This window comes from Neospora caninum, chromosome IX (assembly GCF_000208865.1).
Source record: "Neospora caninum Liverpool complete genome, chromosome IX".
Lineage (NCBI taxonomy): Eukaryota > Apicomplexa > Conoidasida > Eucoccidiorida > Sarcocystidae > Neospora > Neospora caninum.
In genome coordinates, this window is record NC_018390.1 from 4,650,899 (window position 1) to 4,665,856 (window position 14,958).

Consider the following 14,958-nt stretch of genomic DNA (forward strand, 5'->3'; position numbering starts at 1 on the left):
AGCACTACACTACCTTTCGGATCTAATAACCCTCTACTTGTACCTCTCAAGAAGTATTATATACCGGACCGACACAAACCCGTACCTTCTCCTTCTATGCCCAAACGCAACGCATTCGCATACAGAGCAATGGAGGAATTAAAAGCAACTCTTTTCCTGTCCCAGACCCGCAATCCGCCGCATCCACCGATTCCTGGCCCCCTATCCCTTCCAACGCACCTCCCTCACTCCGACCTCCTCCAGTATTCAATGCACTCCCCCACAACTGCGCCGCCGCGCCGCCCTCGTCATTTCACCGCCACTCACTCCAAACGAACTCCCCGTGCCTCCAGCGAGTACCCACTGTCCCCCGATGCCACCAGCACCCCAAATCCGAAAGCGAATCCCCACCGGAAAACCATACCGACCCCACAGCCAGCACAACTACGCAACAGCACCTATTGGCCATCGCTCTCTCTGGCCTGCCACACCCAGGATGCAAACATGTATGTGTGTCATGCCACAGCACGAGCCAGTACTCACCTGCTCATACGAGTCAGCCACCCTCGCCACCGACCCAGACTCAGCTCCCTCCCCTGCATACTCGTCCACCGCTGCCACCACGCGCCAGCTTCTGTCGTTGCCTTCTCCTCCTTCCAAAACATCTTCCGCTCGAGCATAAATCAGCAGATATGAACTCACCGTCATTGCCTGGACCGACAACCAGACAATCGGTCTACATCCCAGTCCACGGAACTGCCGTTCCGCCTCACCTGTGACTTCAGCGGCGACGTAATCGACCAATTGCCACGCGCCACTACCAGTCTGCCCCATGCCGCGTCCCCTGCGTTGATTCAGCTGGTAAAGAATACACTGTCTGTCGGACTTCGCGAAGCTCTACCTGAGCACTCGTCCCCTCACCGGACTACCGCCCAACTGCTGCGCCTTACGCCTTTGTCCTAAAACCCACATCAGCACAGTCGCGGTCACAGCAACGATAGAATGACATCAATTCCTTGCCTCTGCCTGACCCGCCGTCTGCCGCATCCACCGATACCTGGCCGCCGACCCAGCCACCACACCTCCCTCACTCCGATCACCGCGAGCATTCAATGAACTCCCCTACAATCGCGCCGTCGCGCCGCCCTCGTCACTTCACCGCCACTCACTCCAAACGAACTCCCCGTTCCTCCAGCGAGTACCCACTGTCCCCCGATGCCACCAACGCCCCAAATCCGAAAGCAAATCCCCACCAGGGAACCAAGCCGACTTCCACGGCCAGTATAGCTGCAGAACAACAATTGGTAGTGATGAGACAAAGTACACAGGGGCTGCAGGAATACGCGAACGGGCACTCACTGCATTGAGGACCTGTATCGAAAAGCGTTTCGTGCAGGCGCCAGCGCATGACAGTTGGCAAGTGAAAATCTCCTGTCCCTCACTATGATATGTAACCTTTTCAGCAGTTCACCACGCGCAACTGTGACATGCCCCGGTTTTGGGCGAACTGTTGACTTCTGTGCAGATGAAAGCGAAGAGAACTGTGTCTTCTCGACCAGCATCTAACCCTAAAAAAGTACCATACAACTGCGTGCGCATCCATGAGGTGGCCACTGATCGAGAGAATCCTTGCGCTGGATAAGACAGGGTCGAACTGAGCGGAACCACGTAGCTACTCTCAAGCGTTCTTCCAAGGCGCAATGCTTTATTTTCAGTCCGAGTCGGTTAGGCACGCTGTAGACGCAAATGGTGCTCTCAGCGAGAGTCGAGCGTTTGCTGTGTTGGCGACTGGGGCCGCTCGCTGAGAGGTTCGTCCCTCGTCGGCCCCTTCTAAACACTGGCAACCGCGACATCCGCTTCCGTTCTTAACCCTTACTCCACTAAAATGCTGCACCAAAATACCGGAAAAGACGTTTCTGGACCATGACTAAGTCCGTAGCCCTTGTGGACACAAACAGGCGAGCGGGTGGCTTCTGCGACCGAGTCATCGCGCGGTAGTCCCATGCGAAGGATGGAATAGTCATATACAAACAGTTGCCTTTAATTCTTATGGACGTACGATCTGGGTGACAGAAAAAGCCCATGGCGCATACCCACAGCGGAGTGCTGACACGAGGCCTCAGGGGCGACTGGCGAATAAACGCTGAGGCAACACAGGCACCATGCTGTCTTCCAACCAAACCACATAATACGAAACTCTCTGGCTGTCAGCAGGCAAACTTACAATGATTACGATGGCGGCAACGACGGCAACGCCAGCGAGAACCTGTGGACCACATGAGATAGGCAAAAAAACAAATAAAGGGGGCGGCGCGCAGCCTAGTGACGCTTCGGACCGTCACAAATTTTTGTGACCCAAAAAAAGGCTGGTGTTACGTTCCCGTCGCTGAAGCAGAGATTAGCATCATCAATCGCCATCGGCATTTCAATTCATTCTTGAGGATACGAACTACTGACGCGGGCGATGTGGAGCTGCAGCTGACAGGGGCAGGTGATGACTCAGCACTATGAAAAGAGCATACAGCAGGCCGTAAGATACGGGCAAACCCTCGGCCACAAGACCCTGAATACGCACGTGCTTTAAAGCCTGTTGCGCAGGAAAAGTACACCATACCGCAGCACAGGCCAGGATCTTCTTGACAGGTCTCTGGTGCTTCCACAAAGATGAACGCCGGCCTCCCATTACGACCACTGGAACGTGCCAGCCCTCTCGAAGACCCCACGAGCTTGTCGTCAGTGTCACTCTTGGGGACCATGGATATGGGCATTTCATCGGTGGAGCACGAGCGGACCGACTGATGTCCTGAATATGGGGTACCCGTTCTTCTCATGTGCGCTGAAGCAGAGTAACGCCCCCCACCGTGTTCCACGCGAAATCGCGTCAGCACGGAGTATGGTCGCAGCAAAACGAAAACTCACGTCCTGCCGTGCTCGCCATTGTTGGGCTTCCTGAGAAGACAGGAGAAGACAGACAGGCACGGAATTTCGCACAAAGCATTGAACGGACATGGGGGTGAGCAACATCACCGGATTGACTGTTGTTAGCCCCAGGAGGGAAATGGCGACGGAGACCTCAGAAGAGTCGTGAAACCTTTCAGTCTCGTCTGCCGATCGATGCTTGTGGTCGCATGCGACCAGTGACACAGCTTTTCAGAACTCACGGGCCTCGTCCCCAACCCCTGGGTGTAGGGTTATAAACCCTAAACCAATCGCCCACTGCCCCCATCCCGCTTATTCAGCGGTCTACCATGGAAGACAGCCTTCAGATGGAGAACAGCTCTCCGGAGTCGGACCCGCTCGCGAATCTGGCCAGGTCCGCCTGTCCTTCGGCTTCGTAAAAATGTTTCACATCTGCCTAATGTGGTGTCACAGCCAAAACCTCAGCTTCCGCCCAAAACACCACGACACTGATGCGCGACGACCGCCCCTACTGGGTCAGTCACGCATCTCTCTGTCCCCAGTTTCAAGCAGTCAAAAACCGCTTCATGTCGACGGCAAGTCAAATGCCCCACCGTTTTGGTGGCCATCAGCGTTGTCTTACTGGTGATCTGAATGGGCCGGGAGGTGCCAGGATACTACAAAATCAATACTGTAATCTTTCTTTTCCTGACTGCATCCCGCCATGTTCCTCAGTGTTTAGAGTCTGTGTGGTCCTCTCTTTCCATGCAAGGGGGCCATCGCGAGCTCCGCCTAAACTCCAAGAGACACGGTTAGTCGCACACGAACCATGTGAAAAGCAACTCTTGAGTCGAATGACAGCCCGGGAGAGTGAAAAGTCTGGAGGCACTTCACCCCGAATACTCTATGTGTGCAAACAGAACCAGAAAATGGACAACACCCGGCCGTGTCCTGCATGAAACTTACGTGTCTGCCGAGAGCACAGGGGAAAAGCAATTGCTCGAAAATTGGTGAATACCGTTGACAGACGGTTCTGCAGGATACTTTAGACCCAATGCCGAAGCACCACGCAGAAAACTCTTCATCTGACCATCTCTTCCTGGGCTTTGCAGGGGCGACCGCAAAGCAGACAGTAGACTGTTTCATGACTCACGGGTATCGTCGGCCGCGTGCGCCAGGCCTCTTTTCTTCCGGTTGGAGTGGTTTGTAGACACCAGTACGGCGACCATAGAAACAAGGGCTGCAGTCCTGCACGGTCGCACCCAAGGAAAAAAAGAAGGGAAATTGATGAGTTTGTCTAACCAGCGATGGAGCCAGTGGCTGTTCGAGAAACACTCGCGGCAGAGACACTGCCAGGAGTGATTTGTTATTCGCGGTACAGAATTGAGATGAGCCTCCATATATCAGACTGTGTAAAACGAATGCAAAGAGTAAAGCCGTTGAGCGACGCAATACACCGTCGGCATAACTGGGCTTCGAAAAGGAATAGCAGCAATGGCGGTCACCGATGTAGCTACAGCAGCAGTCAGGTTTTCTGGGAACTAGCGGATCTTTCCTGGATTCTGGGATCTCTGTTGAGTTGTCGATCTGCTCAGGTCTAGTAACAGGCGAGAGGTCCACGAAGAACACTTTGCCCACAAGTTAACTCATAACTCTCCAGATGTCTTCGACAGTCAGGTACTTGTATACATTTTAGAGGGCTGCACGATGCCGCTGCTGCGCACGTATCTCATCAGCACAGGGTGCCGAAACACGTGTATGTGCCTTTTTTATCGATACCGAGGAAATTCCCAAATTGAAAGGGGTGGTCCGCATTTTTCCTATGGGGGCCTTCTGGGAAACGCACGTCGCCACTTTGGCGTTTTCTGTGACAACATATTTGACCGCGTCTTTCCCCCCCCCCCCCCCCCCTGTTTGCACAGATGGTTTCTACCATGGGAAAGAACGTAAGCATTAACCCCGCCTTCTCTCTCTGAGTCACCCCCAGAGAGTTGATCTCCTAGTAGCTTCGCTTTCAGACGGATCGGACAGAGTGAAGGAGCACACTGGGTGAATTGTTCCGTTCAGAAAAGTGCGTGTCGCGCGCATACGAAAAACGAGACAACCACCCCCTTTTCGGCTACGCCGAATAGATAAGCGGAAGGTCGTTGAAACAATGGCCAAACCTCGCCACCAGCTCGCTGGAAATGAGATTTTGGATGCTCGATTCGGTGTACTTGGCGCTCCACCGTCATCGAACCCGTAACGCACCATGCATGCACTACTGGGGCAAGTCTGCTTCAGTCTTGAATCATGCTGCTGGTACACTTACATAGCCAAAACAGGCATCAACCTTGAGCTCAGAGAATTGGGACGCGTCCTGGCGCTCGCCGCCGACGTATGAGGGTTTGCCGAAACAGGTGCTCGCGAATAAGCTCCACGTCGCCTGTGTGCATGATTGTGTCTGTGGCGGTTCGCCGTGTAGCGACGTTCCCTGTCGTCGCTCCTTACGACTGATTCAGTGTAGCTTTCATAGCTTGGCTCGTCAGTCACGTCCGCGTCACTCGCCTCAGTCTCGGTGCTGTGACGTGATTGTATGGTGTTTCCGCCGCTCTCGGTCATATAGTCTGTATCTTCAGTGGTGCCATCATCGCTAACGCTTGTCATATATTCCATGTCGAAAAGCCGCCGCGGGGCACTGCCGGCTGCGTGGGCCGCTGAGGTCCGCGTTGCACAGAAAGAGTCAGGCATGGGCGGGAAAAAAACCATCAGAGCGATAAAAGCGGAAAGAGAAAGACGTGGACAGGAACCATGCGGCCACGACATCTGCATCGCTCGAGTAGAGAGTCGCCACGAGCCTGTCTCGTGCATCACCGTTTTTCCGACCGACGCCCCCGCCGGGCGGCCAGGAGAGACGGACGGACTAGCTGACGTCACCATTCTTGCGAGGGAAAAGAACACATACGGAAAATCCACGAAAGAGCGAGGGCCTCAGAGAAGACGATGTGGTAATCTGGGACGAGAACCGCGGTAGTGTGGCTTTAATAAGGGGGAGTTCCACGTGAGTGTGGGGCAATACGGAACTGCTGGTAGGTCCCAGCAGGTTTCAGACACTGTGGAAGGGAGTTTACGCACTTGAATGTCATTTTCACCTCAACAAAACATGGTTGGTACGTTCGGTGTACAGTTCGTGCAGCGTTATTTGAAGCCCGGTTGCCCTCACAACGGCAGGTCAACGGAGGCAAATGAGAGGGAGCAGCGGGTAATGCATATTTGACACAGAGCGAACTTCTTCCAGGGAAACTTCGAAAAACTGAAAAACTGCCGCATTTGAATTTGACACTGACCAACGGCCAAAACGCCAGCAAGGCAAACGAAAGAACGTTGCAGACGAAACCGGTGTGTTGTTCGTCCTAGCCAATCCCGGGGTGCGGTTCCCCTGATGCAATGCTCTTTACTTTGACACTCCGTAGATTTCTGCGTTTCGTCATGACAAACTCAACGGCCTCACTTTCAAAGGAGCCTGTTCGTTTTAGACGAGTCACCGTGCATTTGCGCTACAGGGAATCGGATGATGCGGAGCAGGGGCGAAAAGTCGCACATGGTACGGGCGGGTGCGGCGCGAACGGATGGATACTACTATGCTCGGCTACTCGTGCAAGGCCGGCCAGAATTTTTTCGGACTCGCATGCGGCCTTGATCGGACGAAGAAACAAATGCCAGACGTGGTTCCCCCGACACTCTCACTAGCATCAGTAAGCCACGAGATGCTACGGCGGTCATGGTTGTGTGACTGAACCCATTTTTACGGTACGGGAGGAGGCAGGCCTGTCGCACCAAGCATTTCTCCGTTGAACCGACTTGTGGGCCAGCCTCGCTTGCGAAGGACCGCCGCATGCCTGTTACACACCAGTGCTTCTCAATGTCTGATTACCACAGGCTTTCGTTCGCCGGCATTTTCTTATCCCTTTCCTACTTCGTCATGGGCTTTTTCTAGCAAGATGGGCGCGAACGTGGCGAGAAAAACCTCCCTAGTCCTCGATTGCGGTTCGTTTGCTCTCTTTTCCACCTCGCGGTCCGGTTGGCTATTTGCGGACATGACTAGGAGTCACTCATTTGTTACGCGAACTACAGCGCAAAAACATACCAGGCTTTTCTGTGAGGTTTGAGGAAGCGTTGCGCGCGACACATGGGGGACTCGCGAGATGACAGCTTACTGGGGGATTCAAGCGACGTCGCGGCGGGGAGCCGCCCGTTTTCGCAGCAGCTGCCAGAGGCATTCGCTGCCTACCTCAAGCGAAACAATGTCGACATTTCTTCGTTTGACATCCCCCTGGAAATTCCTCGCTACTTTGCTGTGCTCTATCCGGCGCCTGCACTAACGCGGGCTGCAGCGGCCATGGTCCAGGAGACCTTGAAAAGCGGAGACGGGCCAGCCGCCTCGCTCGTGCGTCTGCTCTATTCTCCGCCGTTGGATTCCGGAGCCGTCCATGGCGCCTTCCCACGCGTTTTCTCTGAGTCGCTTGTGTCTGCTGTGCATGCGAAGGACTGTGTGCTTCATTCACTCGATGCCAACCGAAACTGGAGTGGGGCTGCCGGCATGGGAGAGGGAGCGGAAGGCCTCGAAGCGTCTTCCGTCCCACCAGCAGAACCACCCGCGTCGAGGCGGCAGCTGCCTCCGTACGAGCAGTACGTTGCGACTCTCTTGTCTTGCATCCAGTCGGAACTCAAGCTAGTTCGCCCGCCGTCGCCGGTACCGTGGCTGCTGTCCAACTGCCTCGGCGTGGCGGACGAACTAAGGTCTCGGGGGTCTGCGGCGCTGATTCCAACCTTCCCGATTGTTTTTTCTCTTCCCCCCAGTGTTTCTCCTCGCAACTGCACTCCCTACCGGCTCGGCCTGATCCACCCCCTTGACGCAGCGTCGGCTGCGGCTGCGGCAGCCCTACGGCCGGAGCCTGGGGATGTCGTGTGCGACCTCTGTTGCGCGCCTGGGAACAAATTGGTGCTTCTGGCCAACGCCGTTGCGGAGCCGCTGGGTCGCAGACCCAGCACCAGACGTCGGACAAGGAGTCACTCGCATGCGTCAAACGCCGATGGCAACTCCGCCGCTCCAGGCGACAGTGAACAGAGTGGTCTCTCACACGTATCCCTGCAAAGTCACCCGGAACCGAGTTTTTCGAGCACCAGGTGCGGCATGGTTGTCGGAGTGGAAGGTCGTCGGCATCGGGGAGACGTGTGCCGGCGCATTGTACGAAGGCTTGGCGCCCGAAATGTTCTTCTGGTGCTGCAGGATGGACGGCGTTTTTCTGGCGGGTGTACGTGCGTGTACGGCCAGGAGGGAGAGTGCTTTCGAAGTTCGAAGGCACGATCAGGGAAGACGCGTGGTGACCATCACTTCGACGACGCTAAGAAAAATGGTGACGGAAGACCGTCAAGTGTCGACACTAGCGGCCAGCAGTCCGGCGCGCACAAGAGGCCTTTGGCGGGCGGCCGTCTCTCACGCCGAAAGGCACGGAAACGGGATGAAGCGTCTGAGGTGCCTTGCATTGATCTCCTTGCCGGACGCGACAATTTCGTTGAGTCGGAGGGTGACGCGCCGCCAACGGAACTGTCGGATGGAACGCGAGATACTGCTGCGGAAGACGCAGGCCGCTGTGCTCCTCCGCAGAGCGGGGCAAGCGAGGCACCGTATGATTCGCGGTCAGAAGCAACCCAGCGTGACTGTTTTGGAAAGTTCGACAAAGTTCTTGTGGACGTGGAGTGCACACATGATGGCTCGCTGCGACACATGCAGAAGTTCGGGCGGCAGTGGCGGTGGGACGACTTCCAAAAGAAAATGCAAATGGCGTCATCAGCGCCGAAAGCGTGTGACTGTAGACGCGACTCCACTCGTCCCGCGGGCATGGACTGGCCCGCGGGGTTCAACGGAGGGGACGGCAGTGGCTCCGAAGAAGTCGCCTGGGCAATCGAGGGACTCCCTTCTGGAGCCGATCTCCCCGCTGAGGACTACGTGAAACTTCGGCGGCGCCAGCGGCAACTGCTTCAACGCGGTTTCGACCTTCTTCGTCCAAATGGACTGCTTGTCTACAGCACATGCAGCAAGTGCGAGGATCAGAACGAGCAGGTGGTTCGGGATTTCCTCAGGTGCAATGACGCTGCCGCTCTGTATCCGCTGCCATGTCGCGGTTTACGAAACGTAGCGTCAGGAGAAGGTTCTCCAATGCCGGATGCATGCGATGGCCAACCGGCACCGGAGAGCAACGCGTTCTGGGACCGGTGTCAACTGCTTATGAACGAGCATGGCTCTGGTGGATGGCCGGCGGTCCCATCGAGTCTCTTCCTCGATGAGAGCCTGCGGAGACACCCGGCAGCCTTTGTTTTGAATGACACGCGTGGCGCTGCCACGGGGGAGTCCAGTAGTGACCACGGCGCCTCGCGTGGCGGCGACTACTTGCACAACCATGAGTCTGCAGAAAAATGCTATGGCGGAAAGAGCCAGGCGAAGTGCCGTCCCTACCGACCCTGTAGCTGTTACTTCGGGCCTGAGCAAAGCGGAACGAGTGGGCTGTTTCTCTGTTGCATCACTAAGTTATTCTGTCCGGATCGAAACAAACATGCTTGATGCCCGGTCTAACGACAGGAGGAACCTTGACGTGTCCGGCCTTCCAGTCCTGAAGGCAGGGACACTGCGCAAGTCCGCCTGATCTGTCTTCTTGCTGTACGCTCGGACTGGTTGTCAACTAAACACAATTGCTGCCGTTTTCTTGTGTAGACGGGTTCCCCATTTCAAAGGCAAGTTTGAAGAAATCACCAACCTCCCGGGCACGCACCTCACGCTTACTGCATGCAAAATGGGTAGATATGGACGGTAGACAGGATCCTGCAAATTGATTTTCGCTAGTGCATGGCACTCACATCATCGGATCATAAAACGGTCTTGAATCGCGGAGGCGGGTCCCAAGTGGGTTTGCGTCGTGATGCTCGTCTGCTCTCACCGCACGCAGACTGATGTTCACCTGTTGCCGGACAGTCGCGTTCTTTCCCCCTTAACGAGCCTTCCGTTCCTCAGTATTGGCTACCACAAGCCAATATCCGCACGTTTAGCGAGCTATGGGAACTTACTCTACCAGCCCGTTATAAACATTTATGTATATTGTATTCGCGCACCCCCGTGGCACAAGATAACGCAACGCAGAAACCACCACTTCGTCGAGCCAGTATCTGTCTCCGTGGAAGTTGCACATTTTAAGGCCTGCCTTTCCTTATGTGGCCGTGCCGCGCATGAAAGTACTCGACAAGCCAGAGAGGTAGAGCTGCGTTGAAAGGAAAAAACGGGCTTGATAATCCTGCCAACATAGCGACTCTACAATACCGCGACTGCAATGCTATTACAAGTAGCGGACCGCCGTCAGGTGAAACACTGATTGACATTCACTTCGTTCCAGCCCAGTTGAGTAAGTCAAAAGACACTTAATAGGACACTCCCAGCAAAAGGAGTTCTCCTTTTCCAGACGCGTTGTCGTTGCTACACAAATCAGCTGGGTTTATACAATTACCGCTGGCGGACCACGTCTGCTCTTTCTCTCCAAGGAGCCATTCAGTGTCGGAACGACAAACAGAAAGCGCTGTTTCTTGTACAGACAACTTCCACTCCTTCCGCGAGTTCTCTTCTCCTGAACTTGGGGACCTCGACAGCACCTGCGTGCGCCTGCGCCCTGCGGCTCTTCTGCTCTCCACAGTCTATACTTTCTGGTATACATTTCAGTTTGTCTACCAGAATTTGGTGGAGTCATAAACCCTCTCGTACACATTCAACTTTCCTTCTGCACCCACGCTCTAAACGGCGGAGAGTCATACGTTTTTTTAGAAAAAATTGCGACTGTAGAAACAAGAGACTCCATGCTCAAACTTTTTTCAGACACAATAGGCCGTTATCCACCGCACTGTCGACTGCTGAGCAGAGCTCCTTTGAGAAGGCGTCCCGGCTCTGAAACTGACTCGGATCTATGCACAAGTCGAGGCGGAATTCATGGCGACGGCGGCTTTGGCCGTTCTGAAGGTTCCCGGCAGCTTGGCGACGGGTGCCCATCTGTTTTTCTTCCCTCGCATGCGCCAGAGCCAAACTGCGGGAAAAAAAGTGACGCGGCCTGGCTGATGGGACAACCTCGCTGCAGGCCAAACAGGTGTTCGTGTGGACAGAACTGCGATAAGGTGCATCTCACCCGCCCAACGAAAGTACTCTCGGGGTGCCCAGGAGGTCGTCCGTGGAAGAATTGAAAAGCACAGCCAGCGTGTGTCTTTTCGGCGGATGCGTTGCGTGACACGGAAGGCTGTTGTGAGGAGGCAGACACAGTGGAGGGCTTTGCTTCGCCTTCCCCTAGCACACGCAACTGGCAAGTCGGTTCTGCATCGGCGTTCGTGCTTGTTCCGTGTGACATGGGGCTCACGCCCATTCCAGATGTCGAAAAACCTGCTTCATCTCCGTCTTCTCTCGCAGAACGCGAGCACTCCGCTGAAGCTGCATCGCTGAACGTCTCCAGATGGCTTTCTCTGGCGCGATCCTCTCCCACCACTCCTGTCGGAGGCACGCCTTTGCCCTCACATGTTACCTGTTTCCGTCTGTCTTCGTCTCCAGCACTCAGGGCCGGCCGCGCTGTCCCTCGCTGTTGCTCGTGCTGATCTACCGGTTGCTGGTTTTCACAACGCTTCCGACGCAGGATGGGGCAAAGCTGAACGACTCCCAATTCCACTTTTCCGTAGAGAAAGCACAACGTCCGAAGTGGTGTAGTGAGCACCATTTGGACGTATGAGCAGCCCCCACGGTCTGCGCAAACTTCCTCCTCTGCTGAGGCCACGCGACTGGAGGTTCGGCAGTCCTTTTTCGAAGGACGATCAAACGGGGAAGCGGGTGTGACTGGTTTCATGTGGTAGACGGCAAGTCCGAGTAGAAGCATAATATGCCACAGGGAGTGAAGAAAGAAATGCCTCCCGCTCGCCTTCTCAGGACGGGCACAGAACCGTCGAAAAGACTGCGCGATAAAGGCATTTGCTGGGAGAGAAGAAACCACGAACATCCACGTTGTCACGCCCATTGTCGACGCTGCCTGAAAAAAACGTAACAGTGAACAGTTTCCTGCGTGCGAAATTCGGACGAATGGAAGATTAACACCTGACACGGCAAAGACACTCAAGGACCACGTTTCCTCGCGGGGCATACTGCTGGATTCTAAAGTGCCGTCCTTCCTTCACGCAAAAGGACATCGTATACCCAGCAAGACGGGTATGCTCACAGCGCTTGCAGCAGCGTTTCCCCGAATTCCTACACCACCCCTCTTGTCGGATACGCCTGCTTCGCCCGTCGGTGAAGAGCGTCTTGTAAGCGGAACACTGAGTTTGCACCGACGCACTGTAGCGCTCACTTCCCAGGAGAACAAATAGCAGGAGAGGCAAACTGGCCCTCGTGATCCGAAAGAACACTTCCTCCTCGCAGCAGTGGTGAGGGAGCTCATAAGCATGCAGCAGATGACGGTGCACCAGCTGCGCGAGGACCCGTAAGAAGAAACCAAAAGAAGCCATTGAAGAAAAGAATCCGCAACGAGTGGCCTACCAAGGGAGTGAGAAGAAGGGCACCCAAGTATCGCCGACAAAGAAACTTGGTTTGTACCGCGTGCTTGTCGTCCGTGACACCAAACATTTTGTATCCGCCGCGCTGGTAATCTGCCCGGTGAAGCCAGCAGAGCATGTAGAAGTGTGGAAACTGCCACAGGTACTGCAGCGCGAATAAAATCCATGGATGCAAGCACGCCAGGGAGCCCTGAACAGACACCCGCAAAACATAACGCACGGAAACGCACGAGTGAGTCCTCTCTCGTCAGAAAGGGGCAAAAGCTCGAAGTCCGTCGAGAACGGACGAACTGTCCTGTACCCACGTCCACAGCGTGAACTCCACGAACTATCATCTTCACTTGGACGACACACTAACGGGGTCACGTATAGACCACAAACGTTTGCAGTCGCGTCCCCTACATGATGGTGTAGATAAATCAACCTCTCCGCAAAATAGTCCTCAGCAGCTGCCAAGCGGTGTCTGACTTCACGTGCGGGCGAGTCAGGTAACTGCCGTGTAGGGCGCGGTCGTCTCTTCCCCCTCCGCCAGCGCCTCATCGCATGTCTCGCGAAGAGCCCCACAGAGACAAAAACACGAAGAGGTGGACACGTTGGAACGATACACAAAGGCATTGACGCGTACGCATTAATACCGGAGCAGAGAGGCTTATCTACGCACGCGTCCCGAATTCTTTGTAAGAGAGCATTTGTGCTCAAGACAGCCACGTCAGGACCCAGGAAAGGCAAAATATCAACTTAAGGTTTCAGTCTTACTCCAGCAGCGCTCCAACCAATCAACAAGGGAATGGCGCCTACAACCGCGCCAACGTGAGTGCTATACGGATTCTTCGTCTTCAGAGGTGTGTACACTCCCGCGTAGAGGGCAATGTTGAAGGTGGCCAAGGCGGCAGCCGTCATGTTAGGGAAGTGCGCAGACAGCAGCGAGACTCCCGCCACAGCCGACAGTGCCGCGAAAGCGGCACAAGCAGGAGGTGAGAGGTAACCGCTTGCAACTGGGCTGCAGGCAAGGAACGATTCGCGGCCGCGTTAGAAATGACGGGTGCTACACGTTTTCCTGGTGTAGGCGATTTTCCACAGTTCCACAAGTCCGCAAGAGAAAATGCGCAACGGTTCCATCTTTGGAGTCGTGGACGGTCAATGGTCGCCAGAGGTTTCCCCTGTATCACGGTTTCGCCGCTCAACACGATGATTGTGAATGATTGTGACGGCAGCACTGTGAGCGGGAAGCGACAGCGCCGGAGAAGATGGAAAACAGGAAAGAAGAACAAACGCTACACACGCGAGTTTTCTCTAAAACCTAGACGGACTCGTTTTCTCTACTTCATATGTTTCTCACCGGTGTCGTGTACGCTTCATCAAACTATCTAGCTTCCGCTCGTAGAGTTGATTCAGTGCATTCGCCGCAGCAGAACTTCCAAAGACCCCCGCGAACAACGCCCCGACGGATGCCGCAAGTTGCGCCGCTGTTACCCCGGACACGACCGCCGCCAACGCACTGGCCGCCCCTGTCGAGGCGCCAGATTCTGCAGCTTCCTGGAGCAGGAGCAGACCAGTGGAGCCCACGCCGCTGTCTGCACCCGCCGCAAGACCCGTCCAGAAGTCGGGCAGAGCCTGGATCCCACCCCCGTAGCCAGCGAGAGTGGAAAGTGCTACCCACACACTCAGGCGACCCTTCGACAGAGCCCAATATGCAGCGCAGTCCCTGGGGAAGCTCCAGGGACGAAGCGGTGCAATCGGGCCGTTGCTGGGCGACAGCAGTCCTGCTTGACGCTCACAGGCTCTCGACGTAGACGGGGGACAGGCTGCGTTCTCATCTCCAGTTGTCTCTTCCAAAGATGACGCTCGCACCTTCCTCGAAAGGCTTTCGCCGTCAGCGGAGCCTGACGAGCCGCCAGCCGACGCGAAAGAGCCTCCTGGGGCCTCGCACTTGGGTGCGTACGACGCGACGCGTCTGGACTCAGCGCTATCCACCAAAGCGGGGGAGTCACCGCAAATCCGAGTCTGGGAAGAGAAAACTCGAGACCGATTTCCAGTGCAGAGCAACTGCCATGACGGAAAGATAGACCGCCCAAAATGTCGAAGTAGGAGGGCCTTCGTGTGGATCATCCTCCCGTGTGTCCGCTTGAGCAGGTGGCGCTCCGGAACAAGGTCGCAGTACGACCAGAAATATCCCCACGCGGGGCATTCAGATTGCCTTTCCATGCAAAAGCCGGCTTGGGGGCCCGCTCTACGGTGCCCAGAGCCATTGTATGCCAGCCTTCTCGAGTCCTTCCAACTGCATCGGGCTCCCGGGAAATGGCGAGCAGTCGCGTTCGGCCGCACATGCCCACTCAAAAGTGGAGTGAAGTTGGGTTGCTGTCGGCCACGGTGAGACTGTGCTCCCATGCCTACGGCAATAGTGCAAGCTTCTGTAACGCACGGTGTGGCCGACACCCCAGTTTCCAGTGAAGAGAGAGACGGCAGGAAACTCCTTGT

At 55.5% G+C, this 14,958-nt stretch overlaps 2 protein-coding genes across 2 annotated transcripts; one reads left to right on the top strand and one right to left on the bottom strand.

The window, feature by feature from the left end:
- Nucleotides 1-7,045: 7,045 nt before the first annotated feature.
- On the top strand, nucleotides 7,046-9,478 carry NCLIV_044080 (conserved hypothetical protein; the record flags this gene model as incomplete). Its single annotated transcript, XM_003881327.1, has 1 exon — nucleotides 7,046-9,478. One exon carries the CDS (start codon nucleotides 7,046-7,048, stop codon nucleotides 9,476-9,478), a length of 2,433 nt encoding a protein of 810 aa, XP_003881376.1.
- Nucleotides 9,479-11,776: 2,298 nt separating this feature from the next.
- NCLIV_044090 (putative cytochrome c oxidase assembly protein) lies at nucleotides 11,777-14,685 on the bottom strand (the record flags this gene model as incomplete). Its single annotated transcript, XM_003881328.1, has 4 exons — nucleotides 11,777-11,905; nucleotides 12,464-12,670; nucleotides 13,237-13,480; nucleotides 13,820-14,685. The coding sequence occupies 4 exons, from the start codon at nucleotides 14,683-14,685 to the stop codon at nucleotides 11,777-11,779; spliced, it is 1,446 nt and encodes a 481-aa protein (XP_003881377.1).
- Nucleotides 14,686-14,958: the final 273 nt, after the last annotated feature.